This window comes from Tamandua tetradactyla, chromosome 7, assembly GCF_023851605.1.
Source record: "Tamandua tetradactyla isolate mTamTet1 chromosome 7, mTamTet1.pri, whole genome shotgun sequence".
Lineage (NCBI taxonomy): Eukaryota > Metazoa > Chordata > Mammalia > Pilosa > Myrmecophagidae > Tamandua > Tamandua tetradactyla.
This window is the reverse complement of record NC_135333.1, coordinates 95586266-95606442: the sequence shown is the minus strand read 5'-3', so window position 1 is coordinate 95606442 and position 20177 is coordinate 95586266. Positions and strand designations below refer to the sequence as shown.

General features: G+C 35.3%; 1 protein-coding gene across 5 annotated transcripts in view; it reads right to left on the bottom strand.

The window, feature by feature from the left end:
- BICD1 (BICD cargo adaptor 1) overlaps window positions 1-20177 on the bottom strand; it is a 280766-nt gene that overhangs the window by 22908 nt on the left and 237681 nt on the right. For 2 of the 5 annotated variants that reach the window (XM_077170472.1, XM_077170471.1), the window contains exons 7-8: window positions 15580-15897; window positions 14318-14511 (exon numbers count right to left, since the gene is read on the bottom strand). In XM_077170472.1, coding sequence (XP_077026587.1) covers window positions 14318-14511; window positions 15580-15897 — 512 coding nt within the window. Of the gene's footprint in view, window positions 1-14317; window positions 14512-15579; window positions 15898-20177 lie in introns of those variants that run through there. The other 3 variants (XM_077170473.1, XM_077170475.1, XM_077170474.1) reach the window with 2 other exon arrangements.

The following is a 20177-nucleotide window of genomic DNA, read 5'->3' as shown; positions in this document are numbered from 1 at the left end:
TTTAATTTTAATTTTAGAAATGAGAAACTGAGAATTATGGAGTTAATATATACATTTATATATGGCCCCTTTTTGTATGACTTTTACAGAGAACAAAAGCTTTTTAATGCTCAGAAAACCCAACAGGTGTCAATTGCCTTAAACCCCATTTTACAGAGGAGAACAGTGAGGATCAGAAGTTAAGTGATTTACTCAAGGCCCCTGGTGACAGTGACCTGAGTTGGAACCTGAACCCAGGTCTGACTGTTTGCTCTTTGCCCTTTCAGTGATTGACTCCCTGGAGCCTTTGTAGCTGCTTCAAAGTGGAAGACGCCACTACCCCTTACTCTGCTAAGGCTACTTCTTTTATCTTAATAAACCAAGAATACCAAAAGTTCTCTTAAATTCTTCTAAACTCTAAGCCATCCAGAATTTGAAAGAAATAAATATGTTTTAATCCAAGGAGACTCAAAGGAATAAGATACGCAAAAGGGCAGAAGCACAAAGAACAAAGAGCCATGTTCAAATTCAGCACAGACTTTTTCTTAGCAAACAATATTTTACAGAGAAATGAAAGTGGTCAAATCAGCAGTTTTGGCCAGAACTAAACTGATGGAATGGGAAGTTTGAGTAATCATATTAGTAGAAAATATAAATTTCTATTTAACTGTACACTAGGGAAGGATAGAAAAATCAATGATTATAAAAAAAAAGTCTCCCAAACGCAGGAATTCTGAATATTCACAGATAACAGCACAAATGTCCTACCCCTGAATTACTTACCCACATACTTATGGATACACTCAGATGTTAAGTGAGGGTTTTACACACCAGCCCCACAACTATGGGAATGTATAACAGGTACACCAGAATAATTTCCTTCCATTTGTCAATGATGCTTCTGCAGCAATTTTCAATGATCTCTTTGCCTTCCTCTGTTTCCTTTGTTCTCTCTCCCCTCTGTTTCTCTCCTCTCCTTTCTCCAGTTCAGCACTGGATACAGAGTCAGTCCAGTGAGAGAAACCTTTGTGTTTGGATCCCAACTCTGCCAACGAGCAGCAGTTTTACTGTTCTGAAGCCTCAGTTTTTCTACCCGCTAAGTGGGGGTAATAAATACCAATCTTGCAGGTTTCATGTCAAGATGGGGAAGAGCATGTTTGTGAAAGCACCTAGCCAGAGTCCACTGACAGGCACTGGTCACTGATTAAACAGGAAAGGGAGGCATTGAGGTGACTGACGTTTTCAGCTTCCAGAAAGGGAGTAAATGCTACTAGCCATGATGAAATAAAGGTCAAAATAGATCATTTGATGAGTTCATTTAACAAGTTTTTGCTCCTATCATTCCATTCATCTGAAATGCTTTTCTCTTCCCTCTATCTCAAAAAAAAACCAAGTTTCCGTTTCCACCCCTGAACACTCCCAAAGGAAATGTCTGCCTCCATTAAACTCCTTTAGCACTTATCTCTCTCAGATTTCTTGTAAATAGCTTTTGACCACTGCTTTCCTTGCAGTATCTAATCTCTCCAGCCATGCCACTGAGTCCCTTGAAAGTGGGGAGGGCCCCACCTTAACCTTGGTTTCCCCATGATAGTTTTCTTAGGGATTTGCATGATATACTGACTCCACCGTTCTTAAAGGATCTTGTGTTTGTTTCTTTATTAGTACTTTATCAATGCCACTGTTTGATCACTCCACTTGATGAAATAACAGTTTATAATTTAGACATTCCTCTCATCATGGCAACATCCTTCTAACAAGAGGAATAATGAAAAGGAAATATTATTTGATCAAAATGTAATGTCAATTTAGTGAAGGCAGATAATCAATTATTATTTGATCAATTATTCAGCTTATACCTCAGTAAAACTGATAAGTAAAGTTATCTTGAAAAATACTTTTTCACTGCCATTCTTTAATGTGTGCCAAATAACATTAATACTAAATTATTCCTCACTAAATCTACAAAATGTATAATAGCGTGTTAGTTAATGAACAGAAAAGTTAATGAAAGGTAGCATCAAAATACATTATCTTTATAGTAACAACTTGAACATTTAAGTAGTCCAATGGGCTCCAATATGCATACATGGAAAAACGAGAGGTATAAAGTAGAGAGTTCAGGAAAAAGCAAGAAAAATTTGAGATAGAAACATTATATAAAGAAAAATAATAAGAGTATGAGACAGAAATATTTACATAAGTATTAACAGTAGTTAAGAAAAACTGAGATATTTAAAAAATCTAACATGAATTTAATGGCACACTGACACTAACAAAAATGGATAGCTGTGAACAACTTTTAGCATTTTATAATCAAACACATAGAGTTGGTTATCTCCTCCCTTTTCACCAAACATATCACATACATTGTTAATATATTGGTTTCTCTGAAACAACCAACAGATAAAATTTATAGCATCATTTCCAACTTCTTGCTAATTTATAATACCGGACTCTTGAGCCTCATCTTTACATCTGTATTTAATGCAGCAAACCCTAGTATATGTTTATACCATTATTAGTCAGAAATGACAATTATTAAAATTTTCCAGAGTACAATAAGGACAGAATTGTTGCAACATAAAATAATTTCAATATAGACAATGCAAAAATAATGCCTCTTCAAAGGCACCTGGCTCTGCATGCGACTTGTCACACTTTGGTGGCAAGCATCAACCTTGTCTTCAACAATGTAGAATCAGAACATGACTTGCTAAGAAGCAGGAGCATTTTCAGACTTCTCAGCAATTACAGATTAGACAAAAACGTTCCCACAGTTTTCCATTTGTTGTCCTGATAAACATCACCTGCCTAGCTGATAAAATAGATCAATATTCATAGAAAAATCTATTTTTATTTCAAATGTTGAAAAAGAGAAATATAAAAAATGCCCTGAAGTATAGCCAATTTTGCTTCTAAACAAGTTACAATTAAACCATGTGCTCAAGAGTCTATCGTAGGAAAGACACGGAGGTAAAAGGCAAGAGGGTAATTAAATACAGTGGCACCAAGAGGTAAAAGTACATTTTGCTGCCAGATATTTACAACCAATGAAACTCCTTTTAGAAAGTAACGCTTTGTTGAGAAAGGTCTTTTCTTTCCCAGATGCCAGCTGGCACAGAATTACCTCCAGGTGGTACGGTGGACTGTTCTCATTAAGCAAAGTCAATCATACCATGCAGTAAATGAAGACCAGCTATGCTTTTGAAACGTCAGAATAATTCATCATCAAAAACAATAAAAAAAGAGAAATAAGTTAAACACATTTTGAAACCAAGAACCCACTAAAGAGATCAATCATAACAATACATTGCAAATGAGAAAAATGAGACACCACTCAGTGAAATGTGTTTGATTTTCTTATGGAGTAATTTTTACTATATTTTATTATCTCAAAAAAAGAATCAACACTAAAAAAATATCCTGTGAAGTTCAGGGCATCCTTTTCTGTAAAGCAATGGATCTGCAAATTATAGATTTTCATCAATGTCAGTTGTTTCTTGGCTTGCCTTTTTTTAAAAAAAAAATTTAAGCATGTAATCCACATCTTGAGGGTGGGAGAGAAATCATTAAAAAAACGCCAAAACTAAACCAAGTGTTTCAAAATGTATTATGTCTGCACAAGGAAATTAAACTATAGTCAGTTAAAGAAAAAACAACATATTTAAATATTTTTAATTTCCAAGTTTACAGAAGATGCTTATTCATTTTTCAAAGAAACAACTAAGGATTTACAATAATAAGCCTCCTAATGTAAAAGCATTTAACTTTTAGAAATGTAATTGAAGCAAAGCTATTCAGGGATAAATCTATTAAGGAAAATAAGGTTTGCCTAAAGGTTTATAGCCAACTTACCTCTTTTTGCTTTTGATGTCAAGTAGTGCATAAAAAGAGAAAAAAAATTATGTTTAACTGATTCTATTTTTATTATATAGTGACTTGTACCATAAATGCATGCCCAGAGTAAACAACTACACTATACATGTTTTTTTAAATGTTCGTTTGAATAAAGGTAGAGCTGGGACTGTCTGGAAAGCCAAAAGTAGGTATTTAAGATGAACTAAACAGCACCTTCATTGGGATGTCTGTGACAGGGACTTGGGTACTATTTGAACAGAAACAAACGGTACCCTTTCTTACTCTAAATTTATAATTTGAGTTTTTATGATGCAAACTAATCATAGACTGATTTTCCATTTGCAGTGAGACAATCTTAAGTGCAATGAAGAATTGGGAGGTGAGGTTCAGTCTAGGGCAAAAATTGGACTACATGATCAGCATCAGAGCAGCAACAAATCTTTACTAGGAGGAAATGAATTTCCTTAACAAAGACTACCAATTATTCTAGTTGCTAAAAGTAAGTTCAATTAAAATGGCACCCTGTTCTAGATCATTATCCTGCAAAATAAATGTTCATATTTTAATATAACTTTTTAAATCCAAGTTTTTTAACTTACAGACTTTTCCTCTTAAATAATTGAGAGGCAATTGATTCTAGCTCAACTCTTGAGAACATTCAATGACTAATGCAGTTATATGAAAGTCCAGTTCCAAAAGCAGTGTCTCAGAGGACCTGATTTGTGGACTGCACACACTGAAGAGACCAAAATAATCAATATGAGAAAAAAAATCTCTGGGGTCCTGTAATGATTAAAGCCAAAAGCATCTTGAGTTTTCCATGTACCATTCATAAAAAACTTCATGTGATAGTGAAGAGTATATCAATAACTTTATTTTTGGCTGAGGGGTGAAAATTAAAGGACAAAGAGTGACATCTTCATAAGCTAACTTGTTTTTTTTTAGTAAACAATAGAAAAGAATGAAGTCACCCATTGCAAGTTGTGCTTTTTCTTTTTTCCTCAAACCATTTCAGGCTTAGCACCCTGGGGAAACAATACATTCAGACACTAAGAAAACTGCACAAGCATCAGTGGATGGGTGATGAAATGGGTCTATGGAAGAAGGAACTACAACTGTACAAGAGGAATACAAGATGGTGCTTTACTGTCATATACTGAACACAGTGCACTGCATATATTTCTAGTCGATTAGATGTGCAAGTTTAATTACTAGGTTACTTTATGTAGCCCAGGTATAATTGCCATGGGACATCTAAAACAATGGAATAGGAACTAGCGAGGACAGGCTTCCCATGACAGGCAGGGCTCAGGAGAGTCCAAGTCAGCTTTAGCAGGTAGAAATGTCCATCCCCAAACTCTCTATTAATACCTCACAGGGGTTTGGGAGGCTGTCATGGTGATGGGCACCAGAGAAGCATTTCTGAATTAAATCACTGACCCCCACATTCAGTGTAATAATATAGGCATGCTTTTAGAAACTGAACACCATGTGTTTTCAGAAGGAAATCGAAGTATTAGCACACTGCAATAATTCAGCATGAACCAGGAAATACTAGTCTTTCGTACTGCACAGTCAGGTCATGACACACATATACTTTAAGTTGTCAAGAAACTTCGTTCTATCTATTAGATAACTGACATTTTCATTTTTCTTGATGGAAACGATACTCCATGGTGATGAGATGTTTTAATATATTTATTTACAAGTCTATTTTAGAAACATGGATTTTATATGTTTTGCTCCATTTCCAATCATGGAACAAATAATTTGTATTCATAGACTCAGAGAGTCCCAGAGCTGGGAAAAGCCCCTTCAGGATTTCTTTATTGTGCTCTCTCTACATTTACACACATATATGGACAGGAGAAATAGCTGGTCAACCTGGGTGCTTAATTGTGGCTTTTTCTTGATATTTTTTCTTAGGCTTCTTGGTAGGAAAATTTTCTATGAAACATACAGTGTGAATATAACATCCCAGGGAATGCCTTATAATCAGAGGATTTTTATAATAGGAGTTATCATGTAATTACAAGGAAAGCAAATGGTTGAATACAGGAGATTGGTGTTAGCAGATTAAATTAAATACTATGAGCATAGCACAAAGATGCTGAGGGCCATTTCCCCTGGAATGCAACCAGGAAAAGTCCCCAGATGCTGACAGGACAGAACACCAAAACTCTTCTTTGTGTGAAGACTTTGGGATATGAAGGCAAGGAAACTGCAAAGGTAGACAGTTGTAGGGCCTGACTCCCTGACTCCCTGGCACAAAGAACACAAAGACCTAAGGACTGGGTGCTGCCAGTAAGTAATCGATCGTAGATTGGTGGAATAAAGGCTGTTCTTTACTGGGGGTAGAAAGTCCACATAGGTAAAAGGTAGTGACTAAAATTCCATATTTGGACTAGTGTGTCATTAGGTGGAGGGCGATCTCCTAAATCAGTTAGAAGTGGGATGTACAATTCTAGGAAACAAGCCCGGAGGTGCTTGTCTCCTTTGGGTTTTGTACCTGCCCACTGAATTTTTTGTGTTTGAGTTAGAAAGCGTCACTGGGCAGATTCGGGAGAGGAAGTTGGCTTCTGGTTGGAATGTCTAGGGTCTTACTTGTGCCTCAGCCCACCTGTTCCTCTCCATTTCCTTTCTGGGTGCACCTACCTTCTGAAGACCTCTACTGCTAGTAAACCTGCGTGAACTTGGGTCCACATGACCTGACCATTTTTACCCTGAATATGGAACAATCAGGAATACAAATAAGTATTTCTTTTGACTTTAATGGAGCTATTAGAGAAAGATTGTAATTTTTTCCCTTTAGGATTTTAGCAAGGAAATTTCTATTTCCATGGGTTCAATAAAATTTTAATATAACTTAAAAAGACTTTAAAAATTAAAATAGTCAATACAGATGGATAAATATGAGCTAATCTAATTGTATGTTTCTACTTCAGTATTGATTTTCAAGAACTAAGTTATTTCATCCCTTTGTCATAGCTTATTTTGCTTACAATGTTTGGGTTTAGCATATGGTATCTTTTAATAAAACATTAATTCTGGAAAAGAATATGTGACAGAAGAGGGGGTAGAGAACCAAAGCAAAAATGAGAACAAGAATAAAACAAAATAAAAATCCTGGCAGAACTGTGGTTAACCAGATATTCCATTAATCATTGCATCATCTGTTGAATGAGTCCAATTTGTAGCATGGAATGGTTTACTCGGCATTGTTTTCATCTTCTCCCTTATTCAGGGCAGAGGGAAAACAATGGAATCCGTCTTGAAAGAAATGAAAAGATGGCACTTTCAAGTCTGATGTGTGTTCATCCTACATAAAATTCTGCCATTTAAAACTGGCAGGATACATTTTACACATTTTCAAGGCAATCTCTGCTTAAAATAAGAAACATGGGCTTTTCAGAACCTTGATTGCACCAATTAAAAAGAGAAACACTAATCCATTTTATTGTTTTAAGGAATATGTTGTGTTAGGATATTTCCGAACAATAGGAATTAAGTTCTATTATTGTCAAGGAGACCTACTAACAAACTAAAAGAGATGTGCAGAAAAAGGGCATACAAACATTAAATGTGTCTATTTAAAAGAGCACTACTACCAATCAGACATAAAAAATGTGGCAGATTCAATTTTCAAAAGCAAACATTTGGCCCAATAGTTCAGGTTAAAAACTAAACAGGCGCCATATTAAATCTCATTTTAAAATTCAATGTTATTTATAACATATATATTATAACCATTATATGTTTATCTAGTTAAAACAACACTAAGGATGAAGGTCTAAAACTGTATTATGCAATAAAGTAGCCAAGCCAAACATGGCAATTAAGTATTTGAGTATTTAAATTGTGGCTAGTTCAGATTGAGGCGTGCTGTAAGGGCAAAACACACATTAAATTTCAAAGACTGAGTAAGAAAAAAGAATGCAAAATATCTCATTAATATTGTTTACATTGATTATGTGTGAAAATGATAAGGTTATGGATAAACTATATTACATAAAATATCTTAATTAATTTCACCTCTTTCTTTTACTTTTTAAAATACAGCTATGAGAAAACTTAAAATGGCATATGTGGCTCACATCATATTTCTATTGGATAACTCTAGTCTCGAAAGTGAAATATTCCTGCAGGTGTCATTTTGTGGTTTGGAAAGAAATATTTCTATGTTGCACAGGGAAACATTTCAAACTTTCATACAGGGCTCGAGGATATTTTCTTCCTCTCCATACATTCTTCCAATTAAAAATAAAAAGATGAACTGATAATACAAAAGGGGCCAATATACATCAAGTGAGGAAAAACACAGCATGCATAACAATGTTTACGGTTGTGCCAACATCATTGTTAATACATATATAAAACACGTATTTAAGATTATATATGTATACGGCTACGTGCATTTGCTTGGATGTATATAGAATGCCTCTAGAAGGATTCACAAGTGACTAACTGCCTGGGGCACAGTGGTACTCACAAGATATACTTCCCACTGTACACCCTTTTGAAACTTTTGAATTTTTAACCATTATTACCTATGGAAAATATATTTAAAACTTCCACAAAGGAATAAAAGAAAAAAATAAGGAAAGCTCAAATACATATATGTAAACTTTTACTCCACGTTTCATGGATTCATAAATTTTCCCCTATAAAATTAATATTTTCTTATAATCGCCTTGCTTTTTAGGTATGTGTATATTAAAACAACCAACAATAAGTAAATAAAATAGAAACCTCAACATTGACATACATGCTGCCTGGATCAAATAATAAGAGAAATGTACAACTGATTTGGACATTTTCCAGCATAACTGTTATGTAGATTTTATTTTATCACCTAATTAAAACACATTCGAAATACACAATAATCCTGTACATCAAAAGAACCACATGTATAGATGATAAATCTATGATAAAGCTAAAATGTTATTTTTGAAAGACTGTAGAAAATTTGGACAGATTATCCAACAAACTGAAGGCTTCTATGTGCCAGGTACTGTGCAAGATCCTAGGACTGGAAGACAAGGGAACAGGGTTCCTGCCCTCAAGGAGTTTACAGACTCAGAGAGGAATCAGATTTTCAAACAAATAAATGTGATTGCACAGTCTCTGGGTGGCTAATTCTATGCGGTGGAGCAAAGGGGAACAGAAAAGACATTTATGTACACATGCTCAAGTGGTGCATATGATACACAGACCTTAGAGTCTTTGCAGGAGAAACTGAGGAGGGGGAAGAATCTTAAGATTCTACAATACTTTTTATATGAAACAAGTTATCCGGATACAAAGCAAAATATTTAGCTGAATTTAAGGAGATCTCATATTTGCCCAAACAAGGAAAATACATAGTTTTTTGGAAAAAAAAAAATTAGATACATCCCTGAATTTTAAAATCGGTGTCTGTCATGACAGAGTCAGGCAGAATCTAGTAAAGAGACTCTATCACGTAGATAACACTCTTAACATTGTAGGTTCCAATTGAAGATCATTCTATACTAAAACATTTCCTGAAAAAATGAAATGGGTACTTGAAGAAAAGCTGTAAGCAATGTGAGAATGCTGTACGTTTCCACTATAAAAATGAACCGTGACTACCCAGAAAAATAAGGAAACATGAAAAATAATAATTCACTAAAATTTGAAAACCTGGATCAATTTCTAAGTATTGAAATGGGACAAGATAGAAAAACATACTTTTTAATACGGAGTTGATCATTTTTGTGAATTAATATTTTTGAAGTGACTTTTGTTTTGGCAGATTCCAAAATATAGACAACATGCTCTAGCATCAGGAAATGCGCAAGTCATCCTCGGCAGGGAACTCTGTATAAGCCATTAAAAGAAAATACAAGCCTAAAATCTTACAAGTTTCAATAGAATACTGTTCATTCCTATTGTTTCAATAACTGAAGTCTGTGGAAAAAGAAAGTATGGAGAATGAGAAAAAGAAAATAGGAACATACAGATAAATGGAAAAGCTTCTCCAGGAAAAAAAATCTCTCAGGCCATAAATTCAGGAGGTAAAGTCATACAGCATTCACTGAGCTCCTTCCACATACAAAGTGTGGGAGGATGAAGGAGTAGAGTAGGTTGCATGTACATAGGGCAGGTTTGACTTCATATATGGTTGGACTTCTCTAACTTCAGACACATTTTACCATTCATTCTTCTCAATTTTGATTCCAGGTCTCTACGACCTCTCATCTCTATATTTCATTCATTTCCTAACCTGTTTCTTTCTTTCAGAAGTTACCCATATCTCATCCATTCTCCACTTGCTGTCATGGTGATCTATAAATGAAAATACGATAGTATCCTTAAACCTGATACCTATGCCCATGGAATAAAGTCTGTTCTCATTAATCTGGCCTTCTGTGTATAGGTCCCTGGTTATCTTGCTAACCTCATTTGCCATCATTTCCACGTCTTGCCACATGATCCAGCCCCAAGATCACGGCCTCCGCACAAGCTGACCTCCTTCCCTATAAGGCTCCTTCACCACTCACACAAGCACTCCTACCTTCTGCCTGTTAAGGTCTAGTCACCTTTAATGAGCTAAATGCATCTCTTCTGTGAGGAGGTTCCTAACCACCCTAACCCTTTGTTCATTCAATAATAGCTATTTAGGTTATTACTTGTTTACCTGTCTCTCTCCCCTACCAGACAAGGAGTTTCTTAAAGAATAGCGTGGTAAATTTGAATACAATTTTTGTCAAGAGCCAAGAAAAGTGCCTGATATGTAATAGGTGCTCAATAAATTGTGTTAAATTTTGATGAAGGAGTGGATAAGTAAATGATTTAATGCAAGAAATGGGATGCTGATACACAGGCTTTGCAATTCAGCAAACAATACATAAATGCCTATTTGAATGTAGTAAAGTGCAAAGGCAAATTTCATTATGCACATCTGTCTACAGCTGAGTTTACATCTGATTGCATATGGATGATTAACACATTTCTATGAGCTGTTTTAAAAAGAGGTAAAATCTAAATGATCAGAGAAAATTTTCAGATTTCAGAACAACACTATGATCTCACACTAGTCCAGCAATGGTATCAGAGAAAGAGGGAGGGAAGGAGGGAATTGGAATGACCTGGGGAAGCAAAGCATCCACGAAGGAAAAAACCCCAATGTGGGCAACACATGGGTATAAAGAGAAAACTGCTTAGGCTATTACTTCAAGAAGGGAGTTCACGTGAAATTTCTTATTTATCCTGCACAAATACTTCATCCAGGTCTTTACTACAGAAATTACCTCTTTTTCCTGTGAATTAATACACAGATTAATTTGCATATTCTTGTAGTTAATTTTTATTCTTTGATTTAATGGAAAAATTGTATTATTATTATTACTTAGGCCTAGGGGGCTAAGGGAGCAAGATAAAACACTCACTACAAAAGAAACATGGTTTTATGAAGAGATAATAATCTGCTGCTCAACTGCGAACTCCTTGAGGACAACAGAGTTCATTTGATTCAGGTTCATCACAGCTGGGAGGCACTTGTCAGATTAGCTGGTAACTGGGGCCGTGAAAACTAAAGTGGATAGACACGTGGGGGGACACTGGAGTTTGCGAGCCAGGACAGAGTCAAGATCAAGAAAGCCCACGTGCCATGGCTAGAAATTCTGGAATTTCAGGGGCTGATGTGGCAGAGGCTGAGCCAACATCAGGCAAGGACCAGAATTTTCCCCGCAAAGGTGCTTGTACTAGTGCTGCACCCTATTTCAAGCAATTCTCTTGAAATTGGACCTTTTTAATAAAAGATGGAATTTTCTGTTCACCATCTCGTGGAACTCAAATCTATTTGAAAGTAACTCATATTTGGTGACTACCAGTTTGTATCTTGTGTTTTAAAATTTTTAATTAGATTATCTTTCTCAATTCCTCATCCAAGGGATCTAAGATAAGTTAAACTAATTTCATTTTGATATAATTACTTCAATGATCCTTACCAGAAAAAAACTGCTTATTAGAATAATTAAAGTTAACTAAAAGGATACATTATAAATATACTTTAGAAAACAATGTTTATAAAAAACATTCAACTAATTCTAGGAAATTTCCTTGAAAAGAATGACTAATACATATTGTTGCCAGTCAGTAAATATTATAACAAACAACTTAATATTAAACTCATGAATAAAAAATATTCATAGAATCTATGATTTCCCATGGGTTTGAAGTTTGTTTTCTTGCATAAAACATTGGACTTGTCATATATGACATATTTATCCTTTCTCAGCTAAATGAAATCGTTTTATATGATCAAAGTATTTAAGTAATGTTTAATATGTTTGATACTATGTGGTTCAGCCTTAGGGAAAAAATGTATTTTGTCTAACAATGCATCTATTTTAGAAATATACAACTCATTTGGTATAGATGGTTTGTACAATAATTCATTTAACCAGAATGTTTTAGAAAATATTCCAGATTGATCTGATACGAGTTCATGATGGACCGACTTGGTGGATTTCATGATATATAATTAAAATTCCTCAGCTATAATGACAGTTTTACTTCCTTCCCTTCTATTATTATTTTAACTACAAATGAATGGCTAGAATTTAAAATATAAAGTTTACCAATAAACTAAATTATTTTTAAAGTGATTTTCTAGCCTACTGATGACTCTGAATTCTGTATTATTCATGGCTTTATTTAGTAATCATTTCTAAGGCCAATGACATTTTCTGGTCATACAAAACTAAAGAATTTAAGACAACCTAATGTCAGTATCATTCATCTATGCTAATCAGCTTTAGTGCTGGAAGATGTGTACAGTGCGCATGAAGTAGAAAGATTCAGAATGTGTGAAAAGGTAAAATGTTTTATGGGGCTTTTAGTACATTGATAGACCCTTTGAGATAGCAATATCAAAATGGAGCAAAAAAATAAAGATGTCCATACTTCCAGCCCAGAAATCTTATTCTTGAGAAGAAATTGAATATACAAGAAGTTGAATGCATGAGACTATTCACAGCAACATTCTAAAATATAACAAATAACAAAAAACTATCTCAGTGGACAAGAGGTGAAACAGTGATAACTGAGATAATATTTTAAATAAAATTTATGACACAACAGACTTTAAAAGTACCTTAAAAGGGGATCTAAAACAATAGGAAATGAGTTCTGAAAATAGGAAGAGCCATCAGAGCTGTTGCTTTTTTTATAAGTGTCCCTTTTGGCAGTTACAACTCATTACCACTATCTAATGCCTCACACATTCTTGGAATGTTGAACCTGTGCGGTAAATTTCCACATCACATCTTTCAACCCCAATCAGTAGGCTGATTACATGAATCAGAAAAGGAAAGTATTAGAGTGCCAAAGGCAGTTTCCCCAAAAGGAATTAGGGTAAAATTGAAATAAATTAGGTAGGAGAACATTTTCTAAAAAAATAAAGATTCTGTGACAAGGGTGGCAAACTCAAATGTTACGACAGCGCCAGAAGATAAGTGAAATGTATAGAGAAGCTGGGATAAGATAATAGAGAATGGTGGGGGCAGTGGACACTACATAGCTGCATGGTTTGCTGACATGCATAAGTCCATGTCCAGGGCTACCAGATATGTAGAATCTTTCCAAAGAGGCCTGACATATAGATGTTCATGTGAAATCTCTGAGCATTTAAATATTGACAATTAATTTGAATTAGTTTAATTTTTTCACTCCCTGTGATAGCCAAATAATAACTTATTTTGTTTCATGCCTGTTTGTCAGTCTGATAAGAATTTCTCAAAATAGAAAATCTTTATTTGCAAGAAATCACAATTTCAATTTGGTTCTTTTCATTGGGAAAGTTAAAAATATATAGAGAGAGAAACGCAAATTATGAGCATGTTGGTTAAAGTAAATTATGAACATGTTGGTAAGCACAAATAAATCAGAGCTTGCAAACTACATGGAGATTATACTAAGACCTAAATGTTCCTGAGGAGCAAAAATTTAAAGGATTTTACTTTTATTTTCTATATAATGCTTGTGGAGATATTCTGAGTCACTACAAAAGGAAATAAGCCTAAAAAGCTTTTCATAATGTTAGCTGGCTCCTTTTTTACTGAAATTACATTTAAAATGATACAAGCAAAACGACAAAATCTGATCAAAATGGAATTGGCATTAGCTACCAAATTGCAAATAGGTTCCAGGTGTGTGTCTTGCATTGCGTCCATTGCTAGTTTCCCTTCACCTATCCCATTCCTTCCAACTCTCATTTTCCATCCTTGGCTATTTAAAAAAAGAAGTCCCATGGGACTCCTAAGGCATGACAGTCTGGCTGCAAGTAAAGAAGGAGACAACAAACTAAATAAAAGAGTTTTTACTTTATTTGTAAGAGTTTACATGTCATCAATGTTCGCCTCTGCAGATGGGTGGGCATAAGTGGATGGAAGGAAGGGGAGAGTTGTTTACTTAACTAATCAACTGCATCACATGCACCCAAGGAAAAAATGTTTACCTGGTGGAGCCACGGTTAACCTTTTTTCCTTGCTGAGCCGGTGCCCTTGGATGAATTCACTCATGGAAGGGGGGCCCTTCAGAAGAAATGATTCTGTGGAGGTGGGATCAGGGGGAACTCTTAATAAATTCTGTAGGTAGGAAGCCCCTGAAGTCCTGGGACGGCTCTGATCACAAAGGGAAGGTGAAAATTGTCTTGCAGGAGATCCAAGAAAAATACATATAGGAAACAAAAAAGTTTTACTTTAATTACCTTTCAACACCTCACCAGTGACATTATTTATATTGTCATTTAATTTTCTTAACAAGTAAATCAAGATTTTTGCTAATTTCTTTAGCTTCCACATAAGGATACAACCCTATTTGGAAACTGTATTGGATACTGGAAAAGGGATTTATTACAGTTACTCAGTTTGGATTGCAAATAGAAAATGTTTGTATTGTTTGATTCTTTACTGAAAGCTCCTAAAATAAAAATGTTACTGCTAACAGAAAATATAAGGTTACTCACTCAACATCCAAGACTCTGGCAAAAGGTCACAAAATCAAGTCACTAAAAACCTTTTAAAAGTGGTTTCTTTGAGCTATATTAACATATCAAATGAAAAAGCACAAAACCTACTTTTAAGTCAAGGACTAAGTATTCCATTTCACTTTACCCAAATATAGACATCCCTTTCTGTTGCTCATCAGTTTTGGTACTATGGATAAACCTTCCCCTAGGAGAACATACTCATATCCTTGCCCCTTTAAAGAGAGGCTGATAAATAACACCATTATCAGAGGTACACTGATTTTAAAATTGTAATTCGTGTAAAACACAGCTTCATTCTTTTTTTTTTTTTTTACAGCACAAAACGCTGAGGCATATCGAAAGCACACGCTCGAAGGGATGAGCGCGGGCGTTCTCCAAAGTAGGAGACGCAGCTTCGTTCACAATATCCATCTTTTATTTACCAATTCCTAGGTTGGAGGGAAAGGGGAGGTACATTTATATACACAATGTGGACAGACACTGGGAAATCATATGATGGTTAATCAAGTGGTGGAGTGGGGAGGTGGAACAGAAAGAAATATACAAACACAATTATCAAAAGGTTTTGATCTGGAAAGACCAACATTAGTAAAGCCCATTTATGCACCCAACCCCCATTTTTCCTCTTCCTTCCCCTCCTCCATCCTCCACAACAACAGCACATTAATTTTTGCAGTTAACTAACATCTGGCCACTGCACCATGCTATGAAAATTGCTGCATGCATACCTTTTCCTCTGAGTGCCACTGCTGACCCGAATGTTGGGTGTCTGGGAGCCCTGCCTATGCAGGAGGTAAGTGTCTATGGTGGGCACGGTGACGGATGCCTCCCCACTTACTTTAGGGCTGCTGAGCTTGCTCTTTCCAAGTTTGCCTTTGCTGCGCCGGGACTGCTCATGGTCAAACTCTAAGTCCTCCAGCCGCTGGGTCAGGGCGAGTTTTTGCTGGATTGCCATTTGTAACAAAGTGTTTAGAGTCTTCTTCTCGTCCTCTGCGGCTGCTAACTGTCTCTGCATCTCATCCAACTGTGTGACATATTCATCACATCTGGAACCCAAAGCGGAAAAAATGCTTAGGAGAATATCTTGGGGACACTGAATTTGAAAGTTAAGTGGAAAGCAATAAACTGCACAGGAATTGAGATATTAGACCAGTGACCTTCCAAGCGGCAGATTAAAGACAACCTATAATAGAAAACTGGAAACAGCAGAGCAGTTCAGTAAATGATGGGTCATCTCTACAATGAAGAATATTTGCAGACAATCTTAATGGACAACATTTTTAACCCTAGGGACAACACTGGAGACTGCTCTGTGGTGCAGAAGAATGAACAGTAAAGTCTCATACAGCATCCACAGTGTCTTAAGTGTGTTACACTGACTCTTTCTACTCTATTCTATGGTGTTCCTTGCAGGAATGTGACAAATTTCTTATAGGCTATCCCTATGGCATCCAAAATAAGAATAATGAAAATAATGTTTATAAAGAGAATATTTATCTCCTTATCTACATTTCTAGGCTTTATTTCAATTTAGTACAGACTGTAGCCACTACTGTTTTCAATATGGCAGATTTGCCTGAATTGGAAACCTGAACATTTTCAATGATTTCTAAACCAGATAAAAGAGCAATGAATTGCCAAAAAACAAAACAAAACCAAAACCAAAACCCAACAAGCTTTGCACAGGGTTTGGATAGAGAAGACTGTCCAGGAACACCTTTACTCAGGTTGATACAGCTGCTGTGACAGGAAGACAAAGTCAGTGATGTTTTTCCCCACCAAAGGTAAAGACTGAGCACATATACATTTGGGAGGGAGAAATGGGGTGGGAGAAAAGCTAATGAGTTCATTCTGAGTTTGTTTACCCACTAAATTATCAATAATGAAGACACTTCATGCACCAGCAGATGTTTTGTGACTTTATGGGATTGTCCAAAATACACTGTACAAACTTAATTAACACAAGCTTTGGCGAGTATAAAGAAAATACATCTTTCAGGAAAAAAACAAGCAAGCTCTGTATAAGAAACAACTTGAGCTCCAGATGGGTTCCCAATGAAATGAATTAGCAAGGGCCTGGAGGCAGCTTGTCTATATGTTTCTAAAGCAAAGGCCAACTTATCTATACATGAATAAAGTACAAACTAACTTGTCTGTACATCTTAAAATGGCCCACACATGCCTGAGCCAAGCTATCTGTAAGACAAGCTAACTGAGACTCTCAACCCTGCATACCTGCTAAGATGTTCAGGCATTCTTTAAACCTGGGTCTTGGATTCTTTGAAACCAGGACTTTTGTTGGGGGTAAATATACTTTGTTAGTTAGCATTCCATCCCCTTATAAGCATTGTTTTTCTTATTGCTTTTATTTAATCATATTTCTCTTTGTGTAACCTCATTGTATTTATTACATATGCTGATCTTTCTTAGGGAAAAGTGGGGCACTTTTATCTCAGAATAGTTGTGCTGGTTTGAAAGGATTATGTACCCTAGAAAAGCCATGCTTTAAATTCTGACCCAGTCTTGTGGGAGCAACCATTTATTTTAATCTCTATTCAGCACTGCAGGTTAGAAACTCAATCAGATTATCTCCATGGAGATGTGACTCCACCAATTGTGGGTATTAACCTTGGATTAGAGGGATATGTGACTCTACCTATTCCAAGTGGGGCTTGATTAGTTTACTGGAATCCTTTAAAAGAGGAAGCGTTTTGGAGAACACTTGAGAATGACAGGAGAGCCATGAGAGAGCCACAAGAACCACGAGAGCCCACATAACCAGAGGCCTTTGGAGAATGCCACTGGGGGAGCTTCATGAAACAAGAAGCTTAGAGAGAAAGCTAGCAATGTTGCCATGTTCACCATGTGCCTTTTCAGTTGAGAGAGAAACCTGGACTTCATCAGCCTTCTTGAACCAAGGTAACTTTCCCTGTTTGCCTTAGATTGGACATGTACTATAGTCTTGCTATAATTTGGACATTTTCACAGGCTTAGAACTGTAAACTAGCAACTTAATTAATTCTCCTTTTCAAAAGTCATTCTATTTCTAGTATAGTGCATTCCAACAACTACCAAACTAGAACAAGAGTCTTGCCCAACTTGCAGTCTCCTTTTGAGAAATAAATGCCCTCTTCTAAATTTTTAAAATTTGCTTTTTATTTAATAGTTTTGGTGACTGGGCTGGTATCCGAAGGTGACCACTGACGGCTCTGGAGACAAGAAAGTTTTCTATTTTCCTTGCCACCTCCAAGGGTTGTGAGTGATTCCCTCTCACATTTGACCCTTCCACTTTCTTTGTGTTTGAGTTCTCCCATATCACTGGCCTTTAGTCCAAAGATTAGCAGGTCAATCTTGTGGCTGAGGAGGCTTAAATTCTTAGCCTGAGTACCTTGCTTTTTGGTGCAGTCAGCAGTTTCATTTTTGCTGGTTTCTTTGTTCTGTGCACAAGATAAGAAGCGAAATGATAAATATGGGATCCTCAAACTCTAAAAACTTTGATTCTCCATCCTCTGACACCCCAGCATATTACATGTTCAACAAGTATGGGCCCGGAAGCTATGTCTACTTAACAAAATAGCAAAATTTCACCAAAGACTACTGAGAGTTGCAGTCACCACCATGGGAACAAATTAGATGAATTTACTCATCTCAGGGGTGAACTTGAGAAAAAAGAGCTCCTGAATTAAATAGGCCAAATGGGGTGCCTAATTTAATTGGTTCTCAGAGTGTGCTATGAAATGCAAAGAGTCTAAAAGCAGCTTATGTAAACTAGTGAGTTTTATGTTTCTATGATTTCTGTGTATAAAGTCTAATTCATGGCTTAAAAATTTTTTAATTAAACCTTTAAGTTCTTTGTGTCTGTGTGTATGTTTGATATATATGTTCCTATCTCCAGGTAGTATTACCAAATTAACTTATAAAACTCCTTAAAAATACTCTTCTAAACTGGCTTGAAGATAAATAATAAGCACTTAAATATATAAGTTAATATTCCTGAAGCCTCTCCCCTCAAATAAGGAAAGCAGATTTCTAAAATTTCCAAATGGAAAAAAAAGCATTTGTAGAATTAAGCCCAAATGTTTTAAAAGTATTCAAGTTCACATAATTCAGATAAACCTTTGATAAATGGGATTAGTGTAATATTGTTAAATAAGAATAGCTATGCCTTCTGAATTATCAATGTTAAGTACAAGCATACAATTTTATTCTATTCAGGTATGTCCTTCCTAAATTTATATGTTTACTGAACAAATAACCTAGTATTCTATCTATTCGATGATTGAAATAATAAAAAAATATGTTTGCATTTAACAAAATTGGGTCATTATCCTGACAAGTTTGATTTTGTCAGTAATTGTGTGTTTTTAAATGCAATTTTATTGAGATAATTGTATTTTGTAGGATGTTTGCTTGAAGACAATTTCCAAAATCATTTTGGTAACTTCAGTATATAAGGTATACCAAAGATATTTTATAAAGGAAAAATAGTATAGATCTGTCCTAAAATAAAATGACTGGTTGTTACAGAATAAGAAAAAGAAAAATGTAGGAAAAACCTGAAAAGATATAGGAAGTTTTAGCTTCAAAGAAAAGGAATTTTATTTCTTTTGTTGAAGTTGGGTAAGATTTGATGGGTCTATCAATAAAACTCTTAAGGGACTTAATATCAAATATTGAATACTCAGGCAAAACTAGAATTTGGCTTTCTCTTTGTTAAAATGATAAACTTTTCTTGACTTATTGGTCTGTTTTAAATAAATAAATAAAGGCGTTTTAAAAAATAATCAGTATAAAAGGCAAACATCTGTGTTTTGTGAGAATAACTTCTTATATTTTACATTGACCTTATCATTGATTGTTTAAAAGAAACAAATCTTGTCACTTTTGAGAAGCAAAAAACAGTTGTTTTTTTTTTAACCATCATGTTCTCTCCTATATTTACTTTAAAACCTTTTATTTACAGATCTCAGGGAACTCTAGTTAAATAGAGAGCCAAGTATTGTTTCACAGGGACCTGTGGTCATATTTATCTGAGTGTTCAAACCTCCTAAAAACTTTTGACATTTTGTCTAATTAAATAAAATACTACATGATATCTTTTTTTAATTTCAAACTATCTTTGGGATTTTCCAGAGGGCTTCCAGAAATCACAAAGGATGTGCCTTTCATCTCATAAAGAGGTATTAGAAATAGTTAATTATGTTATGAATTGCATGAGAAGTGTTGTCAAATGAAAAGGGATACTCTAATTTTCTATTGGTTGGGTTGCATAGGCAAAATGTTAATATATATATATCCCTAAAATTATAAGAAGTTCCTAGAGATT